The 24459-nt window shown below is 57.6% G+C and overlaps 2 protein-coding genes across 20 annotated transcripts in view; one reads left to right on the forward strand and one right to left on the reverse strand.

Moving 5' to 3' along the window:
* The first annotated feature begins 482 nt into the window (after window positions 1-482).
* On the forward strand, window positions 483-2929 carry TREH (trehalase). Its single transcript, XM_059929278.1, is given in 8 exon segments — window positions 483-512; window positions 1236-1279; window positions 1281-1368; window positions 1635-1692; window positions 1695-1721; window positions 2074-2186; window positions 2447-2500; window positions 2746-2929. Coding segments are annotated over 8 exon segments (567 nt in total). The 3' UTR covers window positions 2899-2929.
* A 260-nt stretch (window positions 2930-3189) lies between these two features.
* PHLDB1 (pleckstrin homology like domain family B member 1) overlaps window positions 3190-24459 on the reverse strand; it is a 46471-nt gene continuing 25201 nt past the window's right edge. For 8 of the 19 annotated variants that reach the window (XM_059930267.1, XM_059930269.1, XM_059930266.1 and 5 more), the window contains 15 exons: window positions 24191-24319; window positions 23674-23829; window positions 21294-21404; window positions 21032-21121; window positions 18534-18707; window positions 17924-18064; window positions 16377-16517; window positions 16114-16216; window positions 14642-14936; window positions 14454-14544; window positions 12896-13042; window positions 10902-11018; window positions 10524-10626; window positions 5601-5686; window positions 3190-4634 (listed from right to left, as the gene is read on the reverse strand). In XM_059930267.1, coding sequence (XP_059786250.1) covers window positions 4494-4634; window positions 5601-5686; window positions 10524-10626; window positions 10902-11018; window positions 12896-13042; window positions 14454-14544; window positions 14642-14936; window positions 16114-16216; window positions 16377-16517; window positions 17924-18064; window positions 18534-18707; window positions 21032-21121; window positions 21294-21404; window positions 23674-23829; window positions 24191-24319 — 2025 coding nt within the window. In that variant the 3' untranslated portion in view covers window positions 3190-4493. Of the gene's footprint in view, window positions 4635-5600; window positions 5687-10523; window positions 10627-10901; window positions 11019-12895; window positions 13043-14453; window positions 14545-14641; window positions 14937-15142; window positions 15639-16113; window positions 16217-16376; window positions 16518-17923; window positions 18065-18533; window positions 18708-21031; window positions 21122-21293; window positions 21405-23673; window positions 23830-24079; window positions 24320-24459 lie in introns of those variants that run through there. The other 11 variants (XM_059930274.1, XM_059930272.1, XM_059930277.1 and 8 more) reach the window with 8 other exon arrangements.

Raw genomic sequence — 24459 nt, forward strand, 5'->3', positions numbered from 1 at the left:
GGGGTGTCTTGAGTAGATCAGAGAGAACTGCTCAGGGTGGCTGAGGACCTCTGGCTTCACCTGGAGTCCGGGGAGAGGGCACAGGGGGCCTGGGACCCACGTGGAGTGGGGGCTGGAGGAGGCTGGGAAGCTGGAGGCCCTGGCAGCCGCGGGCTTTGGAGCCAGGGAGCCCGGGCTTGGGTTCTGGCTCTGGGGCTGCTCAGCCGTGTGGCCCTGGTCAAGGCCCGGGCCGTGGGGAGTCCGGTCTGCTGGTCCCCACATGCTGGCCTCTGGCAGCCCAGCAAGAGCACGACGGTGTGCAGGAGCCTGGACCGCTCAGCCCAGTGCCTAGCTGGGGGGGACCATTTCCTCCGGCTCCCAGTGCCCCCCGAATCTCGGCTGCCACTGTGAAGCCAGGCCCAGAGGATCAGGGCCCCCCAATTCTGGCCCAGGTGTGGATGAAACCCCAGCACCTTTCCCCAGTGAGGCGGATGTGGACGGACATGGCCAAGGGAGAGCACAGTAGGACCAGAGTGGGGCTTGCTGTGTCCACATCAGGTGTTTTCTCTGTTCATCCCCTCCCAGTTCTACACACGTGAGGTGGTTTCAGTGGGAGAGAGGTCAGCCTGTCAGGGATTCGGAGGGGAGGAGTGGAAGGGGCTCGGCTTTGCTCCCACTGGGTGAGGGGCTGGTGAGGAAGTGGCCCAAGCTGGCACACGACCCTGGAGCACTGCCCTGTGCCAGTGGGTGCCAGGGCCCTGGGGCCAGGCTGGAGGACAGGTGCTGTGCAGCTGGGGCCAAACTGCTGCCCTCTCTGAGCCTCAGACAAAGGAGAGAAAGTGCGTGATAGAGTGTGCTGAGCACAGGGCTGGGCCGCGATCAGCAGTAGCAATTATCATTCCTGAGCAGAGGCCTCACCGCAGGAACTCAGGGATGAGGAAGTCCCACAGGGGAGTGAACAGTCACCACGTGGTGTAAAGGGCAGGACGGGGCAGCCTGGGGGTGCAGGACAGGCTCGGTTTGCCTGGGGGAGGCTGGGGAGGGCTCCAGGGAGAAGGTGGGGAGTTAGAAGTAGATGTTCCCGTCCGTCCTCCCCCTCAGAAGTTCTTTCTAGAGAGTCCTGTAGGGCCCGAGTAGGGGCTCTGGTTACTCCTTCTAAACCCAGTGCCACCCGGGAGAATGACTCCCAAGCTGTGATGTACTAAAATGTGCAGAAACCAAGCTAGGCCGCGCTGAAGGCTGGCCTGTGAGACAAGGAGAAAGGTGGCTGGTTCAAGTATGGCCTTCAGCATAAAAGATCTGGAAGTTTACCCCACTTACCACACTCCTCTCTGGGCTGGCGGCCTCTCCAACCCGGGCAACGTGGACAAGGCTCTGAAATACCTGGAGGCGAGGGGGCAGCAGGGCGGGCTGCTACACTGGCGGCAGGGTCACCTGCTCACTCCCTGACTCTGACCTGTGACCTCTGGCAAGCGGCAGCCACACCCCGCTCCGCCCGGGGCCTTAGCCTGAGGGTCCCACTTCTGCCACCAGGGGGCAGCTGTGAGCCAAGAAGAGAAGGCCCCGCAGGGGACACCTGGCTTCAGGAGGGCCCAGCCTCTTGGCTGCCTGTCCAGCCCCCACCTACACTCATGGTAACGTCTGGAACCTTCTAGGACAGCTGGATCCTCACCTACCAGAAGACAGGCCAGCAGTGGGACTTCCCCAACGCCTGGGCCCCCTGCAGGACCTGCTCATCAGAGGTGAGGAGGCGGGGGTGGGGCCTCTCCCAGGGCCTCAGCCCACGGGGGTAGAGGGTCCGCCGGCCTGGCTCTGGGGAGGCGTGAACAAATGAGGCAAAGGCCCCTCTCTGGCCCCTCTGCTCTCTCAGCCTCTCACTCAGCAAACACACCTACCTCCACCTGTCAGGGGAATCGGCCCTCCTCTCTCCACACCCAGGCCTGGATGATGGGGAGCAGGTTGGCCCCCGGCTCCAGGAGGGAGGGCTAAGCGCCCGGGCCTCTTTCCCTCCTTGAGGAGAATAAGGCTCAGGCCTCTGCTCCCCCTGGGATGGGGGCTCTGGAGATTCAGGGTCCTGCCTGGGGTGGGGTCCAGGTCTGGCCAAGTCTCCTTCAGCCACAGCCCAGGAAGTGGCTTTCCAGCTGGCCCAGAATTGGATCCAAACCAACTGTGACATCTACTCCAAAAAGTCAGCCAAGTATGAGAAGGTGAGCTGCCCCAGAGCCCAGTCCCTCGGGGTCCTCCTCCCCACGGGGAGATGGAGGAATCGTCAGGCTGTGCAAAGCCCAGGCCCACACAACCGGGGACAGTGGCGGCACCTGGTGGCCATTCTTGGGCACTGCAGGGGTCAGAACTGCTGGCCAGAACAGCTTCTCCCTAAGGGGCTCCCATTTCTGGCTTCCCTAGAGGCCTGGCGTTGGGGGGCTGGGGTAGGGCCTGACCTTAGAGCCCGTCCTCTTGTCCCCAGTATGATGTCAGCAACGGTGGACACCCAGGTGGTAGAGGGGAGTATGAAGTTCAGGTGAGTGGGCCACATCCTCCAGGGAACTTCGGGGCTCTGCTGTCCCTGCAACTGACCATGACCTCCTCTCTCTGGGCCTCAGTTTCTTCCATGGAGGTGGGCCCCAGGGAGGAGGCTGACTGGTGCTCCCTGGTACCCCTGGGGCTATGCAGGGCCAGAGCCTCTAGGTGGGGATCCCATACCCCATAAAAGGACTTGGGGGCCTTCCCCAGAGGTCTTGCCCCACTGACCTCACCTCTCTCCAGGAGGGGTTTGGCTGGACCAATGGTGTGGTCCTGATGCTCCTGGACTGCTATGGTGACCGGCTGAGCTCGGGGACCCACACAGCTTTCCTGGAGCCCCACTGCCTTGCAGCTGCCCTTCTCCTTACCCTCCTGCTCAGCCTCCTGCCTCAGTGACGGGCCTTCACTCCCTCATCTGGCTCCAGCTCCTGTCAATTAAACCTCCACATGAGTCCCTGCCTTCTCCTGCCTGTTGATCCTTTATCCCTGGAAAGCCCACCCCCCACCCCCAGGCCGGTCCTTGGTCATAGTGGAGTGGGGGCAGGGTAGGGACCTGGAAGTCACGGTTGGGCCCTGGGTCCCTCCTGGAACATCTAATAAGGTGGAAATGCTGCATTGTGGGGAGACCTAGCTCTCCTACCCCACGTATCCCAACCCCATGTCCCCCACCACCAGGCGTCCCAAAGACATAGTCCAAATGCTTTATTGTTCTGCTGAGATGCTTACAAATACTGAAAAACATCCAGCCTGGACCCAGCAACCATGGCCCAGGGCTGGGAAGGGGGACAGGGAGGTGGGCTTAGTGTTAAGGCGGAAAGGGCTGAGCACAGACAGCTGGAGGCCTGGTCTTCTGCTCTCCATTTCATCCCCCTTCTGAGGCTGCAGGGAGGGCAACCAGACCTCAGGGCCCCCCCTCTGCTGCTTCCTCTCCTGCTCAGGACTTCCATCAGGGAGAATCTGAACAGCCCTCTGTCTGTCAGAAACTCAGCCCTATAACAGAACCCCAAGGACAGCCCGTCTAGCTTCTTCTCCCATCCAGTGGCTCCACCTCTGGTCTCTAGTTCCCAGCTTCACCCCTTCTGGCTCTAGGCAAGGCACGAGTGGAAGGGGGAGGGCTGGACAGGGGAGCCAGCAGGCTGTGTATTAGGGCCTGGAGACGCAGGCAGGGGGCAGGGAGAAGGTGTTCAGTCCCTTCCCCCCAGCAGGAGATGCCCAAGGGCCTGGGCTGGAGAGATGATGGCACATACCCTCAGATGGGTCCACTGCTGAAGCAGTGGGCTGAGCCATGGAGCCATGGCAATTAGTATGTAACCATGGCGATGAAGCCGTCACTGTGGTGACCATGGTGATGGGTCTGCAAAAAGGTGATAGGGCTGGGACCTCAAGGATGACACTTTCGGTCTCTGGCCCTTCAGCAAAGTAATAAAAAATATAAACGCAGGACAACAATGGGGTAGAGCGGGGTTTGAGAAGTATACCGCCTGAGCTGTTACCCCACTCTGAATGTGGCTCTGCTCAGCCCCCAAGGCCCCCGCAAAGGGAGCTGAGGCAAGAGGGGATCTTTGGCAGTTTCTGGTACCATAATTTGTCCTTTACAAAAGAGAACACAGGTTGGGGAGCGCAGGTGCCAGGTCAGAGCAGAGGGGCCCCTCTGTGACAGCTGCTCAGCCTGGCTGGGCCTGGGGCAGGACCCTGAAGGGTTATTGCAAGTTCTGGGTTCCCAGGAGGCAGCAAAGCCCCCTCCCCAACTTTTATCTCCTGGCCGGTTCTTTAGGGGACCGGAGCTCAGAAACTCACAGGACGAGCTCCTTACAGAACATTACAAAGTCACTTCTTGTACAAAACCCCAGTCATGCTCCGCCCTCCAGGGCCTCTGGGAGCACTTGTGTGAGGCCTGAGGCCCAGGGCGTGACTGTCTCCGGGGCGAGTGGAGCAGCAGGCAGTTGGGCATGGGTCCTGGGCCGGCCTGAGGGTCCACGAGGCCCATTCGGTCAGTTCATGAACTGGGTGTAGCCCTCCGCCCCGGTGACGATGACATCCATCCAGATGCGCATGGCCTCTGCGGACGGGGCCACCATGTAGTACAGCCGGTCGTGGGTCTTTACACAGAAGGTGAGGGCCGGGTTCGGGCTCTGCCGAGGGAGAGAGGAAGGTCTAAGCCAGGGCCCACCCACGAAGGCCAGGAGCATCTTGCATCTGCCTCGCCGTCTGCCCTTCCTCTCTCTGACTCCAGGACGCCCTGGAGCTCGAGGCTGAGCCCTAAATAGGCCCAGAGCCCAATCCCTACCACCAGGTGGGCCCCAAGCTGAGACGGTCCCCTCCTCTCAGCTGGGCAGTCCTTGGACCCTGGCAGGGACAGACGCTGCCAGGCGGGGGCACTGCTCCTTGGTACCCACAGGCACAAAAGGGAAAGACTCAGTCTCAAAGGTCTGTTCCAGTGAGGACCAGAGTCTCTTCTCAGCAAAAGAGGAACAGATGGAAAAAGCTACAAGTGGGATGCTGGGCCCCAGGACCCCAGAAGGGCAGAGATCAGGGATGGAGTGGGCATCTGAGGCTTGGCAGGAGGGAGGCTGACCTGCATGAAGGCAGATGGTCCCAGCCTCAAACATCTCCTGTTTACCAATCCTCTTGACCAGATCTAGTCTCTGAGGGCCCCCTACTCCCCTTGTAGCCATCCCTTCTGCACTGCCCACCCCCACGGAGGGAGACATCCTACCGTCATCTCAGGATTGGGAGGCAAGCAAGCGTACTCACGCCCACAGGGGCTTCCTGCTCTCTGCAACCCACCTGGCTCCCCCCATCAGGACTGGGGGAAGGAGGGGGGTACTTAGGGGAGAGTCAAGGGTCAGGGGCAAGAAGGGTACAGGAGGCATTAATGTGCAGTAGTTCTGGTTACAGGTATATGGGGAGGGGTACCTCAGTCACCATAGTGAAGCTGAAAAACCTCTTCTGGGAAGGGGAGAGGGAGAGAGGAAGAGAAAGTTTACGAAGAGAACAAGAGATGGGTCCGAGCCTCTGAAGAGGGCAGGCTGGAGGCCTTTGCTCACAGAGCCCTGCTGGGCCCACCCCTTCCCCAAGGCTGTCCCTCTGCCCCTCACCTTGGCTGCACTGCGCAGGTGGTCATAGTACACTTCCTCGATGGCCTGGAAATAGATGACCCCTTTCAGCTTCGTCTCATGCTTGTCTGCAAAGGAATAAGGGCCAGGCTCGTGGACATGGAGCGTCCTCATGTGGGAAATGGAGTGATTCCCAGGACTCCAAAACAGAGCCCAGCAGGGAGCCCGGAAGACATGGTCAGTGTTCAGCCTCACTCAGAATGATAGAGAATGCAAATTAGAACTCCACCGAGATAACCACTTCTAACCTATCAGAACGGCAAAAATACACCCAAAATACACAGCACACTCTTGGTAAGTCTGTGGAGAAACAGGCGGTGTAATAAATCTGACAGGTGGGAGTATAAATTGGTAAACGCTTAGGAGTGGTTTGGCTGCATCTACCAAAGTTAGAAAGGTGTTTGCCCCTCGAGCCAATTTTTACACTTAACAAAAATTTATCTTACACATGTACAAAATAACAAATTTACAAGCTTCACCATAGCAGTACCTATATTCATGAAAGATTAGAAACAAGCCAAGTATCCATCAAGTGGAGATGGCTAAGTAAATTAGAGTGTGCCACATGATGGAATACATCCAGCTGTTTAATAGAATGACAGAGAAATATCTGATATAGATACAGATTCAGAAATAAATCTAAGGACTTCCCTGGTGGCGCAGTGGTCCGGGAAGATCCCACATGCCACGAAGCAACTAAGCCCGTGCGCCACAACTACTGAGCCTGCACTCTAGGGCCCGTGTGCCACAACTACTGAGCCCACGTGCTGCAACTACTGAAGCCCACACAGCTGGAGCCCATGCTTTGCAAGGAGAGAAGCCACCACAATGAGAAGCCCGCGCACCACAACGAAGAGTAGTTCCCGCTCACCACAAGAGAAAGCCCACTCACAGCAACAAAGACCCAACGCAGCCAAAAAATAAATAAAGTTAAAAAAAAAAAATTTAAGATAAAAGAAGAATCCGCCTGCCAATGCAGGGGACACGGGTTCGAGCCCTGGTCTCTGGTCCAGGAAGATCCCACATGCCGCGGAGCAACTAAGCCCATGTGCCACAACTACTGACCTGAGCTCTAGAGCCTGCGAGCCACAACTACTGAAGCCCACGCACCTAGAGCCCGTGCTCCGCAACAAGAGAAGCCACTGCAATGAGAAGCCCACGCACCGCAACAAAGAGTAGCCCCCGCTCGATGCAACTAGCACCGCGTGCAGCAACGAAGACCCAATGCAGCCAAAAATAATTAATTTTTAAAAAATCTATAAAATATGCCCAGATATCAATATCTAGATATAGATATATTTGAGATAGAAAGATCTCTAAGATACATTAGCAGGAAAACAAGGAATGTATTGGGTGCTACCTTTTGTGTAAGAAAAGGGGTAAGAATACATGTTTGCATTTGTTTATATTCCCCTAAAGATACTCTAGAAGGATACACAAGAGAGTTAAAGGTGGTTACCTGTAGTGAGAGGGGGCGTAATGCTCAATTTAAACCTTTTTATGTGTTTTGAGTTTTGAACTATATAAATGTGTTTATCTATTTAACTCCAACAGTAAAAAATGGAAGGAAGCATATAGCATCTGGAGGCAGGGGTGGCAGGAAGGAGGTGGGCAAACTCGCAGAGCAGATGACCGCTCGGGTGGCAGGGACAGGGCGCTGGCAGGGGAAAGCACAGGGCCCGGGCCATCCCGTCTCGGGGCAGACACCGAGCAGGCACCTCAACTGACGTCCTGGGCACTGAGCCCAAGTCACAAAGGAAAGGCCACAAGATCACTAAACTCAGACTGCGATGGCTGGCACCTTCCCCCACCCCCAGTGTCGTTTCAGGCCGAGGCATAGATCCCAGATCATTGCTACAGCCTCCTAATGTGCCCCTGCCCTGCCCCCTGCCCCTCAACTCGCTGGCCCTGATGCCGAGGGGGAGCTTCCGGAAGGAAATCGAATCCTGCTGCCTCGGCTCACAAGCATCTCTGCCGGTTCCTTCACTGGAAGCTGCTGCCTCCTTGGCTTGGCAAAGGTCCCTGACAGGCCAGTGCCAACGCGCCCCTCTGGCCTTGCCTCACATCCCTCCCCTGCACCAACCACAAGTTCTGGCCAGGCTGAGCTTCTCACGGTCCCCTAACAGTACGCTCTGCCGACATCGGAATGGTCTCCAGCCCATTCCCTTGGCAAACTCCTATGTCATCTTCAAGACCCACTGCCATTGTCACCACTGGCATGCACGGTTGTGCTCTCCCGTGCCCCTACAGCACGGATGTTCCTCTGTACAGATCTCACGGTGCTGAATCTGAACCCTCCTTTATCTGTTCGTAGGTCTAGCTCTCCAACACTGACTGCTATGTCCTAGCACACGGCAGGTGCTCAATCAATGTTGAATAAATGAGTCCGAGGCACTGGGATCCAAAGAAGTCAGAGACCCTTCTCTTAGGAACCCACAATTTGGGGGAAAGGAAAGCAGACACACAGCCGCTTATCAGCTGTGTGACTTGGGCATGGTTAGGACTCCAAGAGAACGCCTACGGGTCACTGGCAGTCACGAGTGTTAAGTGAGAGAACACACTCCGACTGTTCAGCACAGTGTCTGGCACAATACACGTGGCATCTGTCATGACATAATTATGCCCCAGGGCTGACACCACATGGCAGAGGGACCCTGTATAATGCAGGAGTTAACAGCAGAGGGCAGGAACCACTCCCAGTGAGGTGGGACCAGGAAGGGCTTCACAGAGGTGGTTTCTGATCTGGACCCTGTAGAATGGAGGGGTTTCATGAAGTAGGTGGGAGGAGGGTCCAGACAAGCGCAGGGAGAATGTCAGGTTCAAGGAACAGGCAAGGCACACCCAGGGCCCTGATCCAGCCACAGGCCCACCTCCACCCGGCACTTCCTCCTCGGAACAGGGACCCAGCCCCATCCTGGCCCCTGGGCCTGGCCTTCCCTCCAGCCTCTGTTCTCTCCCATCTCTTCCTTTACTGGAAATAGTGACACATTCCTGCCTCTGCTTCCTTACCTCCCACCTACCCTTGATGGATCGCATGCAATCTGGCTCCCACCCCGGTACGTGGTGGAAACCATTCTCTCGTCAAGATCCAGTCCCTGAATCAAATGGCCTTTGGGTCCACATTACTCTTGGCCTTTCTGCAGCATCCATCATGACTGGTGACACCCTCTGCTTGCACATGTCGGCTCCCTTGGCTGGCTTCCTTCTCCATTTCCGCCCTGCCCTCCCCCTCCCCCATCTGATTGGGTCTCCTTTTGTTTCACAGACATTAAGGAAGGTCACACGCGCCAAGCACCAGCCCAGCACCTGGCATGTGGCTTCCTGCCTCCTGCCCCTTTCGCTTTGCTGGTGCCTCCTTCTCCTCCTTCCTCACAAGGGTGGACCTGCCCCAGAGTGCAGCTTTGTTTCTCCCTCTTCTCTGCTCTAAAGTCTAATTGCCCAAGATCAGTCTTAGCTCTGCCTCTTAGCAGCTGAGAGACCTTGGGCAAGTTACTTAACCTCTCTGTGCCTGATTTTCCTCATCTGTAAAATGAGTGTAAAAACAGTGCTTCCCTCACAAGATCACTGTGAAGATTAAATGAGATGCGGCACGTAGAGTGCTTAGCACGGCATCTGGCTCATACAAGTGTTCAGTAAGTATGATCTGCTATCATTAGTATTATCGTTATTATTATTATTCCAACAGCTTCAACTTTCACTCCGCCTCTAACCCTGACCTTTCTCGTAACCCTAGATGCCCCAGGGGCACTTCAACCTCAACCTGCCTAAGATGGAGTTGTCCTCCCGGGCCTGTTCCTCTCAATCCTGAATCCTGACAAAGTCCCTCCCCAGCCTAGGTGGAAACATGGGGACGCGCATGTCTCTGCCTCCCCGTATCCAGGGCCCAGGTGGTCAGGGAGGGCTTCTTGGAAGGGATGGCACTTGGTTGGGGACCAGGTCAGGGGGGAAGCAGGGTGCTCCAGGCCTGCGCGACTCCAGCACCAAACCCTCCGGCCCTCTCCTTCCAGGCTCCCAGCAGGACCGCTCCTCCCGGCTTTGTGGTTGGGTGGGGCCAGGTGACTGGCAGAACAGACCCACTAGTGACTTGGGGACAGACCCCAGCTGGGGCATTGAACGCCAGTGCCAACCCAATCAGGCTTTTCTTTACCCTCTGCCACCGCAGCCAGCAACGTTCTAGAAAGGCATGCTCTGAAGCCAAGAGAACACTGACACAGAGCAGAGCCCCCGCCAACCCACGACGTACATGGACACGTACCAGGAGTAAGAAGGAAAACGCGGGTTCTGAGCCACTGGGATCTTAGGACAGGTTGCTTCTGCAGCACAGCCTAGCCTGTCCTGACTAGAATATGATACAGCACCCCACGCTCCACGTGGGAACTGTCCAGAGGGAATTCCAGGGATGGGAAACTAAGCTGGTGGCTGGGTGCAGAGGGCTGAGGGAGCAGGATGGGCCAGGGGGCTGTCCTCAGGGCTGCCCTGAGCGCCCCGGGCACTGCTCAGCTGCTTGTGCTGGTGCCTTTGCAGGAACTTGCCCGAAGGGGAATCCACAGGACTCCATGCGCCCCCAGCATCTGGGGTCCCCTACAGCACTCCCATCATTCTTTGTTCACTATCTGCCTCCCTGACAAAAGGCTCCAAGGGAGAGAGAGCTGTGGCCACGTTGCTTATCACCAGAGCCTAGAATAGTGCCCGGAACTTATTAGATGCTCAGTAATACTGCTGAAAAAATGAATGAGTGAACAAATCAATGGAGGTGAACCAGGTATACTCTGCACATTTTCAGGGACGGGAGGACAAGACCCAGCCCAAGCCCCTGGGTCCCACTTGGAAGCTTCCAGAAGACCCGCTGTCCTGGGTGACAGAGCCCAGGGGTCCTGGCTCTGGGGCAGTCTTGGGGGAACTCACCCACATAATAGGAAAGGGTGCGCTTGAGTCGATCGAAGACAAACCAGCGCTTCTTCCATGATTTAATCTTGCCACCCATCTTGACCAAGTAGCCACGGCAGACCTGGTGGGATGCAAGGGTGAAGAAAGACCCAAATGTGCGGCCCCTAAACCTTTATTCCCTGAGCAGCGCTGTCAGTGCCATCGCCTGTGCCTGTATTCATGGGGGGGGCCTGTCCCCAACATCTCTTCAGGCCAGCACACCTGGTCCTGGGACAGAGACCTCTGGTGTTAGGGCAGGAACTGAGGCCACTATTCCGAGGACCCAGGAGGTGCCTCTGAACATGGGGTCCCCACCACGACACCCACCCCGTGCCCCGGGGCCCTGCGTGCCTGTACCTTGCTGCTGAGCACCACATGCAGGCAGGTATCCACGCCGTGGCCCGAGGACTCAATGTGGGTCTTCAGATCAAAGTCCTCCTTCCGGATCGGCAGGTAGCGGGTCAGGGGTCGTGCCTGGGAGCAGAGGGTAGGATCAGTAGGGGCCCCTCTCTGCCCCTGTCATTCCCTTGCCCGGGCCCCTTGGCTTCAGTCCTGAACCCCCGAAAGCCTGCCATCACTCCCTCCCCAGCCTCCTGGCTGTCACTCTGGTTTCATGGGGCTTTGGCCAAAGCAGGGACCTGGCACGCCTGTGCTGACTCCACCCAGGCCTGGGCAAACTGCTGAACGGCTCTACGCCTCAGTTTCCCAGACACGGCTGTCCTTGTCCTGTCCCTGCCCCTCCTCTCCCTCCTGGGCTGAACGGAACAAAGCAAAGGACCAGATGTGAACATGCTCTTGGAAGAAAAGCCCAATAAGAAGCCTGGTCTCTGACTTCCTGTGGGGCCTCGTTTGGGACACAGTCCCTCTCTGGGCCTCCGTCTCCTTGTATGTAAACAAGGGCTTTGAACTAGAGAATCTCTAAGGTCTGTTCCACCTCAAAATTTCTGATACTTAACTAGAATTCTCAGTCAACTGGAATTTTTTTCTCCTCTTTATTTCGAGGAAGAACGTAAGAATGACATGAAAAGGAAACATCACAAGTTATTTAAAGAAGAAACAGGGACTTCCCCGGTGGCGCAGTGGTTAGGAATCTGCCTGCCAACGCGGGGGACACGGGTTCGAGCCCTGGCCCGGGAGGATCCCACGTGCTGCGGAGCAGCTAAGCCCCTGCGCCACAACTGCTGAGCAACCCCCGCTCGCCACAACTAGAGAAAGCCCGCACACAGCAATGAAGACCCAATGCAGCCAAAAATAAATAAATAAAAATAAATTTATTAAAAAAAAAAAAAAAAGAAGAAGAAGAAACAAAACGCTCAGCTTCCCGGAGGTGCCCCCAAGATGAGCTGACTCCATCCACCTCCCCAGAGCTGGTGGCCCTGCAGCCATTCCTGAGCCCCAGCGCAGGGGGCTAGAGAAGAGAGTCCCAAAGAGACCACTGACAGAGACAGGAAAGGGGAACTAGGCATTTAGCAAAAGATTCCAAACACAGAGATAAAACTCACAGAGTTTCTAATTATTTCTAAATTCCCAAGCCAATCTACCCCTTAGAATTCATGTTGCAGCATCATTAGGAACTCATGGAGCTATGCTCGCCAGTCACTGCTGGGTAGGACCCCCATGCTGGGGAGGCCTATGGAAACCCCCAGAGGAAGGGACAACCTGTCTGAATCTCACAGGTTCTCCCAGGGCCCCTGGGGAGGGTCTGGGACCAGACACATGAGTCGATTTCCCTGCCCAACCTAATTTCTCCCTCTCCCTTCAACTGCTCTGCTCAAGTCTCCTGTATGAGGAAAAAGCCCAGGGTTGGCTGTTATGTAAGGCTGGATTCTTGTCCCAAGGAGAAACTAGTACATTCTCTTTTGGAGATGTAAACCGAAAGTCAGAGTGAGGCCAGCTGCTGGTGGTGGGGCCTGGAGCCAAAGGGTCTGGTGGAGTGAGGCTCGGACAGCCACAAAGCCAGGAGCAGGAGGGCATCAGGGACCGGGAAGGAGGTGAAGTGCAGACTCACGAGGCAGAGGTGAGGCCCCTGCGAGAGGCCAAGGGTAGCCACCCTGATTCTGACTCACCTCCCATCACTGGAAGGCCTGTCCAGACCCTCTTCTCTAAAAGGTGGCCTGCCGCATCCCCACAACCCAATCAACACACACACACACACGCACACGCACACGCACACGGGCTTGAACAAGCCCTAGTGAGTGGGTCCCTGTTCCTTGGGGCCAAACAAGTCCCAGGTAGAATTCTGCTTGTGCAATCCTTTCTGGAGAGAACAGGCTCTACAGCCCAGCAGGGGTAGTACCCTGGGATATCGCGACCCCTCCTCAGCCCTACCCTTAAGCCCACCACCCACTCACCTGCGAGAACTGCTTCTCCCGCATCTTGACCTCCTTCTCCACGAGCTGATGCCTCCGGGCGCTCTCGCTCTGCAGCCTCCGTTCCACCTGCTCCCGCCGCCTCCGCTCCTCCTCCAAGGCCTGCCGCCTCAGCTCCATCTCCCGCTCCTGCCCCCAAAGCCCGGGCTCAGTGCCCACCAGTGCCCTCTTCTCCCCCAAGTCCCCACCACCCCTCCTCAGGCCGGGGCAGAGCCACAGGAGGCACCCACCTCAGAGGGCAGCCTGGCATGAGGGGCCGTCATCCTCCAAGCCCACCCTCTCTAAGGACCTGGCTGACAAGGGTAAATGCCTTAAAGTGAGACCAACCTGGCTTCAAATCCTGGCTCTACCACCACTATGAGCTCTGGACCCTGACAAACTCCCTAAGCCTCAGGTGCCTCATCTGTAAAATGGGGTCAAGAGTGCCTACTCCTGGGATTGTAGCAAAAATTAAATGAGATCATGTGAGTAAATGCCCATCACTAACCCTGGCAGGAAGGAAGCACTCAATAAAAAAATGGGGCTTTTATAATTTTATCTGAATTCCTAGGACATGGATTGTCTAAACAACCTAATCACTAAGTGAAGACCCTCTGAAACTCCAAATGAGAAACATTTATAGTTGAACTTCAGATTTTATGGGGAAAAAATGAAGTTACGAAAGCCATTATCAAAACATTTTAAGCCATTAAAACAAATCATTAAATACAGAGCATGTGGGTGATGTTTTATATGTCTTCATCAATGATAACAACCTCCATATTATTAACTCCCATCTGTCATTTCTTCCCAGCTCGAAACTTAGCAGAATCTCCTTTTTCTCCATTTGTCAAGAGATGTTTATAAATCTGCCCTCCTCTGAAGTAAATAAGACTAAGAGGCCTTCTTTTCTGGTTGATCTCCTGCTCTCTGGGTCCCACTCTTAACTCCAGACATGCAGAGTGCCCGGATGATAGAGACAGACGAGCTTCTGCAGATTCTCTATTTCACCTCCTCCCCAGGCACAGTTTCCTCAGCCTGGCTGTGCCTAAGATGAACCCCTGGCCCCTCTGCTGTGTTCCAGGCCCATCGGTAGGCAACGTGAGGCCCCCGCAGCCAACACCTCTGCTCTGGTTTGGACATCTGCCTTCTCTCTGTCCCCATCCTTCAACCCCAGTTCCTAGCCATCCCCAAGAGGAGTGACCTGGCACTCAGGTAGACAGGAATCAAAATTTCTGTGGTGGCCAAACGTCCACAGAGGTGAACACACAAAGACTGGAAGCTCCCATACGGGAAATTCACCGCTAGACACTGGGTCCTGCCTCCCCTTTTCCTAAGAGCTGTGAAAGTGGTCATCTCGCCAAGCCTCCGCATCCCCCACTTGAGGAACATAGGCTTTGAAAACACTCTTCCTCAAGGGACTGCTGCGAGGACAACGTGGGTGAAGGGGCCTGGGGAGGAGCGGAGGCCCTTGGCGGGCGGAGGGCAGCCCCGGGGCCCCGCGCCTTCCCCAGCCCCCACCCCCACCCCCCGGCTCCGCTGTGGCCCAGATCTGCCTCACCCTCGACTCCATGAGCCGGCTCTTCTCCGCATGAGCTTCTTTCAGCATCTTCTCCATTTCTTCCGTCTTCCCCACATCCAGGCCGCTGGCACTGGGGAGGCAAGGGGAGGAGGCACGCGGTGGAGGCGGCGGCCCTGGTGTGGGCAGGACAGCGGCGGGCCGCCGGGTGGTGGCCGGGGCGTGGGTACCTGGACATGGTGTCGGGGGAGCAGGCCGAGTTGCCCCCCGTGGAGATGCTGGTCTCCATGCTGTCTGAGCTCTCCAGGCTCAGCGTGTCGTAGGCGTGCTCGCCCTCCTCCCCTCGCTCCCTGGCCGCCGGCAGGTGGTGCAGGATGGAGTGATGCAGGAGCGGCGGGAAGCCCGAGGGCCCGGCCGGGAAGGGGGCGGCCCCGTGCAGGGCGTCCCACTGGCACTGCGCCTCGGCCGCCGCCTTCTGCTTCAGCTCAGCCAACCGCCGCCGCTGCTCCTCGATCACCTGCTGCCCTGCAGGAGCGACAGGTGGAGTCACGGTGGGCACCCCACCTCCCCAGGGAGGACGCCGGCAGCATCACAGACGGAGGGAGGAGGCGAGCGGGGAGAAGGTAACACCGGCAGCCCCCTTGCCCCCCACCAGCTTCCCTGAAGCCCCCGCAGCTCCAGGTCCGGCTGCCCTGGCAACGCTCCGTCGCCTGCACAACTGGCCACAGCCATGCAGCCTGACTTCAGCGCTCCCACTGTGTCCTGAGCCCACACGCGGCACCGGACCTGCCCAGGTGGGGCCCCGGCAGCACGATGGCCAGGTGGCTCCAGCTCACAACCATGGCCTGAACAGGTGGGCAGGGCACATGCACCCACCCTGCTGCTGGGGAAGGGTGAAGGAAGAGGTGCTGGGAGCCCCATGAGCACCCACATCAACGCAGACCCCGCGGCGATGCAGAAGCAGGAGTGCCAGTGGCAGGAAAGGAGGGAGGGGAGACGAGGCGGAGCACAGCTGAGGCAGGAGAGAGCTCAGCTGGAGGGGTGAGGCCAGCCTAACACCCCAACCCAACTCAGCCTGGGAGTCTGCCTGCGGCCAGTGGGGGCCTGGGCAGAATACATCATGCGGATGCCCGGGCAGGGGCTGCCTGGCCAAAGCAATGCCCTCAATGACCAACGCTCTACCTGCTGGGTCGTCAGTTGGGAGGGGCTCGGCAGGAAGCGACTCGACTGGTAGGGGGGCCCCCAGGTAGAGACACAGAGGGGACGAGAGGGGAGAAAGGCACAGACTTGGACTTTCAAAACAAACAAAATGCACACGAGCAACCAGGACTCCTGGGTCCCTAGAGCCAATATCTTAGGGAAGCATTTGTGGAGGTCATCAAGTCCAACCCCCTGCCTCCAGACAGGATAACGTCTATCCCTACTCAGGTCAACAAGCATTTCCCTTATTTGCTGCCGTCTCTAGGAAAGATCTCACATCCACCCCCCCCGCCGACCCTTAGTCCCCTGCCCTTAGTCTTCTGATAGCCAGGAATCTCTTCTTTAGGTATCTAATCCAAATCCTTTTTGCTCTTGCCTAGATCCCAATTAAAGGAAAAACATCCTGGGAAAGGCGTGGGCATGGATGAGGTAGGGTGGAGAGTGCGTGGCAGATGTCCAGGGCCCCCAGGAGAGCAGGTGGGCTGGCGTTGCAGCCACTCACCCTTCTGCTGGAGGGCCAGCTGGCGCTTGGTCTCAATGTCCTGCAGCGTGGCTGCCAGGTTGCGAGGAAGGCTGCTTGTGCCATTCTGGGCGAGTAGAGTGCCCTGCGGAGGGAAACGGAGCATTGGGACCCGAGGCTCAGAAGGCACCTCCCCCCACCCTCAAGGCTCTCATGGGTGGCTGTGACCTCTCTCCAGTGTGGCTGTGTCCATCCCCCACCATCACCACCCTGCCACGCACACAGCCCTCCCACTGTCCTCAGACCTTTGGGGAGGGGCTACGGCCCAAGGTAGCCACGCTGAGCTGGGAGGAGGAGGAGGAAGAGCCAGAGGAAGAGGGGAGGGGGCCACTGCGGGTCCGGGGCAAGGGGCTAGTGGCCTCACCATCCATCTTGGAGCGGTAAACCTGGAGGGAAGAGACACTGTCTGGTATCCCCGGCTCCCCCACTGGCCACCATCCCCATGGCATCTAGGCTGGCTGTGATCCAAGGTACTGCCCCAGCACCCGAGGCCTCTGTCTCTAGCTGACAACAGCACTGAGCCTCCTGGGCCAGCCCAATGGACAGATGTTATTGGCAGCTGCCAAGCCTCCTTTCCAGGCTGCTCCTCCTTGGGCCAATCCCTGGTCCAACCCTGCATCTTAGAAAGGACAGTGTAAATCAACCCATGTGAGGAGTTAACACCAATGGGCAGAGCTGTACAGGTGACTGACTGGAGGCCGGGGCTCCCTCTGGTCCCAGCTCTGCTGCTAAGGGGCTGTGACCTTGGGCCACGCACCTCCCCACTCTGGGCCTTGGCTTCCTTATCTGCAAAAGGAGGGGGTAGGGCTAGACTAAATAATCGCCAAGCTCCCTCACAGCGCTAATGTTTGGTGAATATGGTCTTTGGAGTCAAGCACCCTGGCCCTCGGTGTAGCCTCTGCTACTTCCTAGTTGTGTGACCTCGGAGAGATTACTTATCTTCTCTGGGCCCCAGTGTTTGATCTGTAAAACGAGAGTTATCGTTATCTACCTCAAAGGCCTGTGGTAATGATTAAATGAATCAAAACATGTAAAAATCTCAAACCAGCTGGGCACAAAACAGAAATGTCACACAAACTACTCCCAAAGGAAACATGGAATTTTAGCTGAGATCACAGTCTTAGAGGTGCAATGTCTTCACTCAAAGAATGAATCTTGAATGGGGCATTGGGGGGTAGGGGGGTTCAGGCCCTACAGCCGGTCAGTGGAGTGACACTTGGGGCAGAAGACTGCCCGAATACTCTCCCCCCACCCCGTGGTCAGCAGCTTGCTGCAGGCTCGAGCAGGGCCATGCCCCCAATGGCAACTCTGAGGAGTCTTGGGCATGTCCTCAGGGACTTCAGAGCCTTTGTCCCATTCTGTCCTGCCTCCAAGTGTCACCCCTGGGGAGACCAGGAGAACAAAATACTGGCAACTCTCCTAGGACACACAAGTTCCAGAGACAACAGGCTCAAGAGTGCGTCAGGCCAAGACCGAGTGAGAAGCTCTGGGGTTGAGGGCTACCGAGGACAGCATGAGGCACCGCTGCTCCCGAACCTCCTTCCACTGGACAGCCAAGCACGTCGCCCTCGGACTCAGGAGGCTGGCCCTCCACACCCGGAGTGCCAGGATGGCTGCCCAAGAGGAGACCCTCACTCCCCTCTCAGGGTCCAGAGGCCCCTGTTGCCCCGGCTGCATTAACCCCCCCACCACCTAAGGCAGCACTGCAGGGCTGACGGATCGGCAGGAGGTCCCCGGAGCAGAGAGGAGCGGGGCCTGGGGAGGGAGGGGTGGGCAGGGGAGGAGGGGTTACCTGCAGCTGACGGGAAGCTTTGGCGGGCAGAGGCGGGGGGGAGGAACGAGGGGAGGCCGCAGCGGGGCCGGTCCCCAGCCCGGCCATCAGCTCCTGGTACCACTGCTCTAAGTCTACAGCGGGGAGCAGCAGCTTCTCCATCTGGAGGGGGCGCGGGGAGGAGGACAGGGGACGGGAGGGGAAGGACGGAGAGGAAAGGTCAAGGAGTGAGGGGCGAGGAAAGGGGAGGAAAAAGGAAGAAAAGGGCAAAGAAATGGGAAGCTTGGAGGAAGGGTAGAGGAAGGCCATTACCAGGGAAACAGACAGGAAGGGAAGGGAAAACAGGAACGAAGGAAGGGAGAAAGGAGAGCATAAGGAGAAGAAAACACAGTGAGAAAACAGTTGCCGTGAACGTGCTAAGGGCAAAGAGAAACAGGGCACAACTCCCAGACCACAGACACGTGCTACGCCAACCACGGTGCCAGCCAGCCGGAGCCACCCCCCCGGCAGGCAGCGCTCCCCCCCGGGGGCCGGCTGAGGGCTGAGACGCCACTGCGCACGGGCAAAGCACACACAGACAGAGCCACGCCACTAGTGGGCTGAGGGTGGCAGGAACACACAGACCACCAACCTGGGCTGAAGGCGGGATAGAAGCGAAGGAGGAGGAAGAGGGCAGCGCAGGAAGAAGGCAGGTGGTGGGAACCAGGTCCTGGGAGGCAGGGGCCCAGGGAGGAAGGCCTGGCGCGGGCGCTGCGGGCACAGGCGAGGTGCCCCACATGGCCTTTAGCTGCTCAAGCGTCACGTACTTGGGGGAAGGCCAGACACAGGAGGGAATACAAGAGGTTAATGGGACCGGAACCCAAGAGATGGCCCTGCCCACGGGCAAGGGAAGGGTAAGAGTAGGACACACAGAGCAGAGTAGGCTTGTAGAGCCCGGGAAAGCCAGGGTCCTCTCAGCAGGATGCCCTCACGCTAGAGCAGAAGGCCTTCCCTCCTTGAGCCATCAGGAGCTGAAGAAAGATCCCGAAGCCCCAGGCAAGAGAACGAACCACTCCCAAGCCCCCTGACGCGAGCTGCCCTTCTCCCTCACTGCTGAAGACAGACCCTGCTGCCCCCCAACCCAGGCCTCAGGGGCGATCGAGGGCCTCCATGAGGAGGCCCTTGGGCATAGGTGGGTTCACTCGGTGGCTGGTACCTCACTGTCAGGCAGGGGCTGGGCGAGCGCGCTGGGGGAGGTGGCAGAAGCATAGGGGTCCAAGCAGGAGCACAGCTGGAGAAACTCTGCCAGGCTCACATACTCCTAGGGTGCCCGGTGGGAGGGGGAAGGGTGGGCAGAGAACAGGTTAACAGGATTCAACCAGGTACCTGAGATCCACACTCCATGCCAAAGGGCCATCACTCCATTCAATACAAAATCCAGAGCAGGGGTGCGTGGGGAGCTCAGCTGCCCACTGTGGCCTCAGCTGGCTGCCGGGTAGTGGGGTGGGGGGCAGAAAAGGGCAGGCAGAACTGACTGTCTGTAGGCTCTTCTTAACCTTCACTCTTGAGGCTGCCTTGGCATCCGGGCCCTGCCGTGGGCAGACCCTGAAAGCCCATTCCTGGGTTTGCCCTGGGCTAGGGGCAGGTGAAGGAGCCCGAGGAAGGTCTTCCAGGAGTCCACCAGGGACCAGGACCCACCTCCCAGAGAACCTTTCTGTCTCCAACACCTTGGGCATCCCCAATGAGGCACACACATGCATCACTGGGCACCAGTCACAGCATTCCCATGGGTCCCCTCACACCCCACCTGCTGGAGCAGGAGCTGGAAGGAACAGGAACTGCAGGCACCACTAGGGCCTGAGCAAGATGGGCCCTGAGAAAGAGACCTTAGCAGGGAGTAGCTAAAAGCCCAGAGAGAAAAACCAGGCCACTGCCCAAAGGTTAGGACTTGGAAAGATGCTAACACACCAGATCGTGGGTTGGGAAGACAGGGACTGTGGTATTCTCTGAGCACATCCTTAGAATTCTGAGCTTATCTAGGTGTTGGGGACATGGTAGGCATCCAAAATGCATGCAGAATCAAAGTACAGGATCCTAAGCCTGCCCTATCCAGGGGAGCCCATCCTGACCTAGCTCCAGAGGGGGACTGTCCTCCAGGGGTCACACAAAAGGAAAATGAGCTAGCAGGTCCAGTGTGTTGTGAGAACTGATGGATGGCATGCAGAATATATGCAAATTTATATGCAAATTGATGCTCTGATTTTGCATGGGATGCCCAGGCACCTAAGGAACAACAAACTCTGGCCAGACAAAGGATTACTGCCACGCGCCCTTCAGCTGGGCCATTGGGAGGAGCTGAGCGCAGAAGCTCAGCAAGCAGGCAGACAGGCAGTGAGTACAGCAGAGCAGGCAGTTAGCTGTGATTACCTCTTGCGCTTTGGGGCAGAGCTGAGTGGAAGCAGGTGGGGTTAAGGGACCAGAGGAGGCCCCAGCCTGAGAAGACCCTGGGAAGGGACCCAGAGCCGCCATCCCCAGCCCCACCTCTGAGGACTCGGAGATGAGCAGTTCAGCCTACAGAGAGGGTACGTGTGAGGGGCCTCACCCCTCACACTCAGCCCAGCCACCCCACCCCAGGCCCAAATTGTTTGCGCAATGAGGCAGGAAACTCGGCACGTCCTGGTTGAGCCTCACACACCAGGCATGCAAAGACTCAGGAAAGAACGAGCCCCAATGCCCACTTCTGAGCCTGTAGCCTAGTTCCAGACAGAAGCCCAGGGAGCTCCAAGATCAGGACCCCTAGATCCCTATGCTGCCCCTTGAGCTGAGTCCACCCAGCCCTGGCCCTCACCAAACCTCTGAGCTGCCATCCTCCCCACCCGTGCCTCCTGAATCCCCCAGATGTGTTCAGTCTCCCGAAATGGTAAGATCAGTGGGCTCCTGGGGGCCAGAAAGGCAGCTGAAAAGCAGCAGCCGGTAGCCATAGAAGATCCAATCCCAGACCTCAGAGCCATTCCTACTCAAATTTCTCCAGTTCGGGAAAATGCCCCCATATTCAACCTCAGCTGTTGGGGTGAAGGCACCATGTGTTCCTCCAGAGCCTCCCAGGAGACCCCTTGGGCCTGAGGCTGGGGCCCAAACCAACCACGTTACCTCTTTGAGAGTCGACGTAGTCTTCGGGAAAGCCCTGCCCCCTGTGAGCGAGTGGTATCTTCTTTCCAACATAGCCAGTTTCTCCTTCTCCTGCAAGCCCAAAGCGGCAGAATCAGAAAGGAGTGGGAGTGGGGCAAGGGGCCCCAAGTAAAGGGGGATCCCACCTGGCTGGCCAGTCTCCACCCCAGCCCTTCTGCACTCACCTCCCACTCCCCCAGCCCCTCGCCAGCCCTCATCCCCCGCCCAACCTGACTGGGGCTACCTTCTGCAGCAGCTGCAGGGAGGCATTCTTATCCCGGGCTAGGCGTTCCGACTCTTGCACAGCCTGGGACCGGATCTGCCCAGCCTGACTGTCCAGGACCACCAGGTGCTCCTGGAGGAGATGGGGGTAGTGGGTCAGACCCTGGGGAGACAGGGCTGAGCCCGAGGTGAGGCTTGGCCGTCTCTGCTGCCCAGAGATCCTGGGCTTGGGTGAAGGGAATCAACTAGTCCTTCTGTTCGGCCTTGTCTCACCCAAGGAAAACGCAGGCTGCTGTGGTCGGCTCCCTCACCCCTCCCTCGACCAGTGACCCCATGCCACCAGGCACACCAGCCAGAACTCAAGTTCCCAAATCTCTCTCCCTGCCCGCCCCAGTCAACGTGTCCGGAATCCCAGAGATGCTGACACGTTCTCCACCTGCCCCCGTGCTTCCATCCCACTGTCACCACCCCAACCCAGGCCCTCTGTTTCCTGGTCTGGACTTCTTCACCAGCCTCCTGCTTCCACTCTCTCAACTTTCTGATCCACCCCTACACTGCCACAGATAGCTTCCTAAAATGGCCTTTGAGGTTTGTTTTTGTTTGCTTGCTTGTCTGAATTTTCTAATCTTTTTAGAATGTATATTACTTGAATAATTTTTTTTAAATCCACGAGTAAGGGTAATCACTCCTCTTCTCAAAATTTTTCAGCAACTCCTCATTACTCACAGGATAAAGCACAAACCCCTCAGCCAGCACTCAAGGGCTCCTGGAACTGGGCCTCCACTTTCCACACTCCCTCCTACCCTGAGCCCTCGGCGGCGTGCGCTCAGCTCGGCCCTATTGTAACGTCAGCGGTGCAGGTGTACACTCCCAGGCCTTTCTTATACGGTTCTCTTTGCCAGGAATGCTGTCCTGTCTTCTCCACCCATCAAGAGTTTATTTATCCTCCAAGACCAGACCCAATGCTATCTTCTCTCCAACATCTTCCTTGATCACCACTCAATTCCTTTGCTCCTTGCTCTGTGCTCAAATTATTCCATATCACCATTTGCCTTGTATTGCTGTTACTTGTGAATATATGTCTCCATCACCACCACCCCGCCCAAGCTGTCCGATCCAAGGGCCGGGCCAGTGTCTTTTTTGTCTCCACATCCCCAGTAGGGCTTAGCGCAATGCCTGGCTCAACAATCATGTGCTAAAAGGAAATGAAAAGATAATAAGTGAGAGAGAAGGAGAGGGGCTCGGGAAAATGGGCTGGGTTTAGCCAAGGAGGGCTTCCTGAAAGAGGAGGCCTTAAACTGTCACCATTAACAGCAAGACATAGGAGAGAAGGGAAGAAGGGAGCTGTACTAAATCTGGGGTCAGCCCAAGCAGCCTGAAGCAGACCAGGTGGTAATCCTCACAAGATCTGCAATTTACTGAGAACCTGTCAGGACCCAAGAACTCTACTAAATGCTTTGCATGTGTTACCTCATTTAACTCTCTTAGGAGGCAGATGCCTTTATGCCTATTTCACTGATAGGTAGATGCATTTGTAAGGCAGAGCAGCTCAGGGAGAGAAGCAAGGGATCTGGACTCAGGGGGAAGTCCAGTGGCTTCCCACTTACCACCAAACTCAGGCTAGCCATCAAGCCCCACTTTTTGACGCCCCTCCCCAATCTCACTGCCCTCACCTCCCACCCACTCACTCCAGCCTGGCAAAGTGCACATGCATGCATATGTGTGCACGAACACGCAAGTCTCAGCCACAGGTGTGTGGGCCGCCTGGCTCCTCCCCTTCTCCTCACCCACATCTTCCTAACTCTGGCTTAACACAAGCCTCCTCTCAACTTTACATCCCCGCCCCAATACCCTGTCCTGGTCTGGCTGAGATCAGGAGGAAACATCACAGCATCTGGAGCTCCAGAACCAGCCAGGATGCGATACCAAATCCCCTTGTTTTACGGCTCAGCTGAGCCAGGGCTGAGCCAAGGCTGGAACCCAGGTGACGCCTTTCTAGTACCCCTGGCAGGCTCTAATATCCAGATCTCAGGTCTTTGTATGTGTCCCAGCACTTCCATCAGAGAGCTCTACAAGGGCAGGAGCAAGTCTCCCCTTCAGCCCCCTCCTCCATCTCCATTTCTCCCTTCCCTGCCCAGCCAGGGCCCAGCTCTGAATGTGAGCCCAATCCACTTTCCACTGGAGGACTGGGGGAAGTCAGAGCTTAATAACCATAGCTATTGTTCGCTGAGTGCTTACTATGATCATGTCCTATGCTGTCTTCACATACAGCATCTCCTTTAACGCTCACAACAGCCTGTTATTGTTCTTGTTTTACAGATGAGGAAACCGAGGCTCAGCAAGGTGAAGTCTAGCCGGCACTGCGGGCCTCGCGGCAGGGATGGGGGCCGGGGGGGGCGCACCTTCCTCTTGGCGATGCTACGCAGCAGCTCGGCCTTGCTCCGGAGCAGCCCTTGGCCAGCCAGCTCGCGCTCCTCCTCCACGCGGCTCTCCCGCTCCAGCTGCTGGAACTCCAAGTCTTCAAAGAGCTTTGTCTCAGTCTCCAGGGCTTCTGCCTCCTTGAACGACAGTGACAAAGGGGATCGGGTGGTGCTCACGATACCGCTCTGCGCCTGGAAGGCCAGGTCACAGAGGTGAGAGTTCTGGGGGCTGGACCCGGGGAAACGGAGGAAGGGACCTGCCCCCACCCCGCACCCTTTCCTCCGCTCGGCTCTGCCCCTTTGCCGGGCATCGCTGCCTGCAGTAGCAGAAAGGAAAACCTCCATCCCCCCCAATCCTTCCCCGTCCCCTCCAAGCCACAACACGGACCCTGGCGTCCGGCAGGTACTGCAGGGCCCAGGCGGTCCCGGCCCACCGCTCCTCTCTTCCGGGCGGGCGGCCCTCGGGGGCGGGGAAGGGGCGGGGGCTGGTGAAACTGACCCTTCTCAGCTGCTCCTGTAACTGTTCCCGCACTGACTCGGGGCAGTTATCGAGCTGCGTCTGGAGCTCGGCGTAGAGCGCCTGGCGGGCCTCCAGGTGCCTCCGTCCCGCGGCCAGCTCCGCCCTCTCCTGGTCGCCGGAGGGGGAGGGGGCGGGCACAGGGGAGAAACAGAACACACACTCCTCAACTCCGGCCCGGGGCAGCGGCGGCGCGGGGCGGGGCGCAGGGAAGGGGGGTGGGGTGCGGGGAGAAGAGAAAGAAGGCGGGG

Source organism: Balaenoptera ricei, chromosome 8 (assembly GCF_028023285.1).
Source record: "Balaenoptera ricei isolate mBalRic1 chromosome 8, mBalRic1.hap2, whole genome shotgun sequence".
NCBI classification, from domain to species: Eukaryota; Metazoa; Chordata; class Mammalia; order Artiodactyla; family Balaenopteridae; genus Balaenoptera; species Balaenoptera ricei.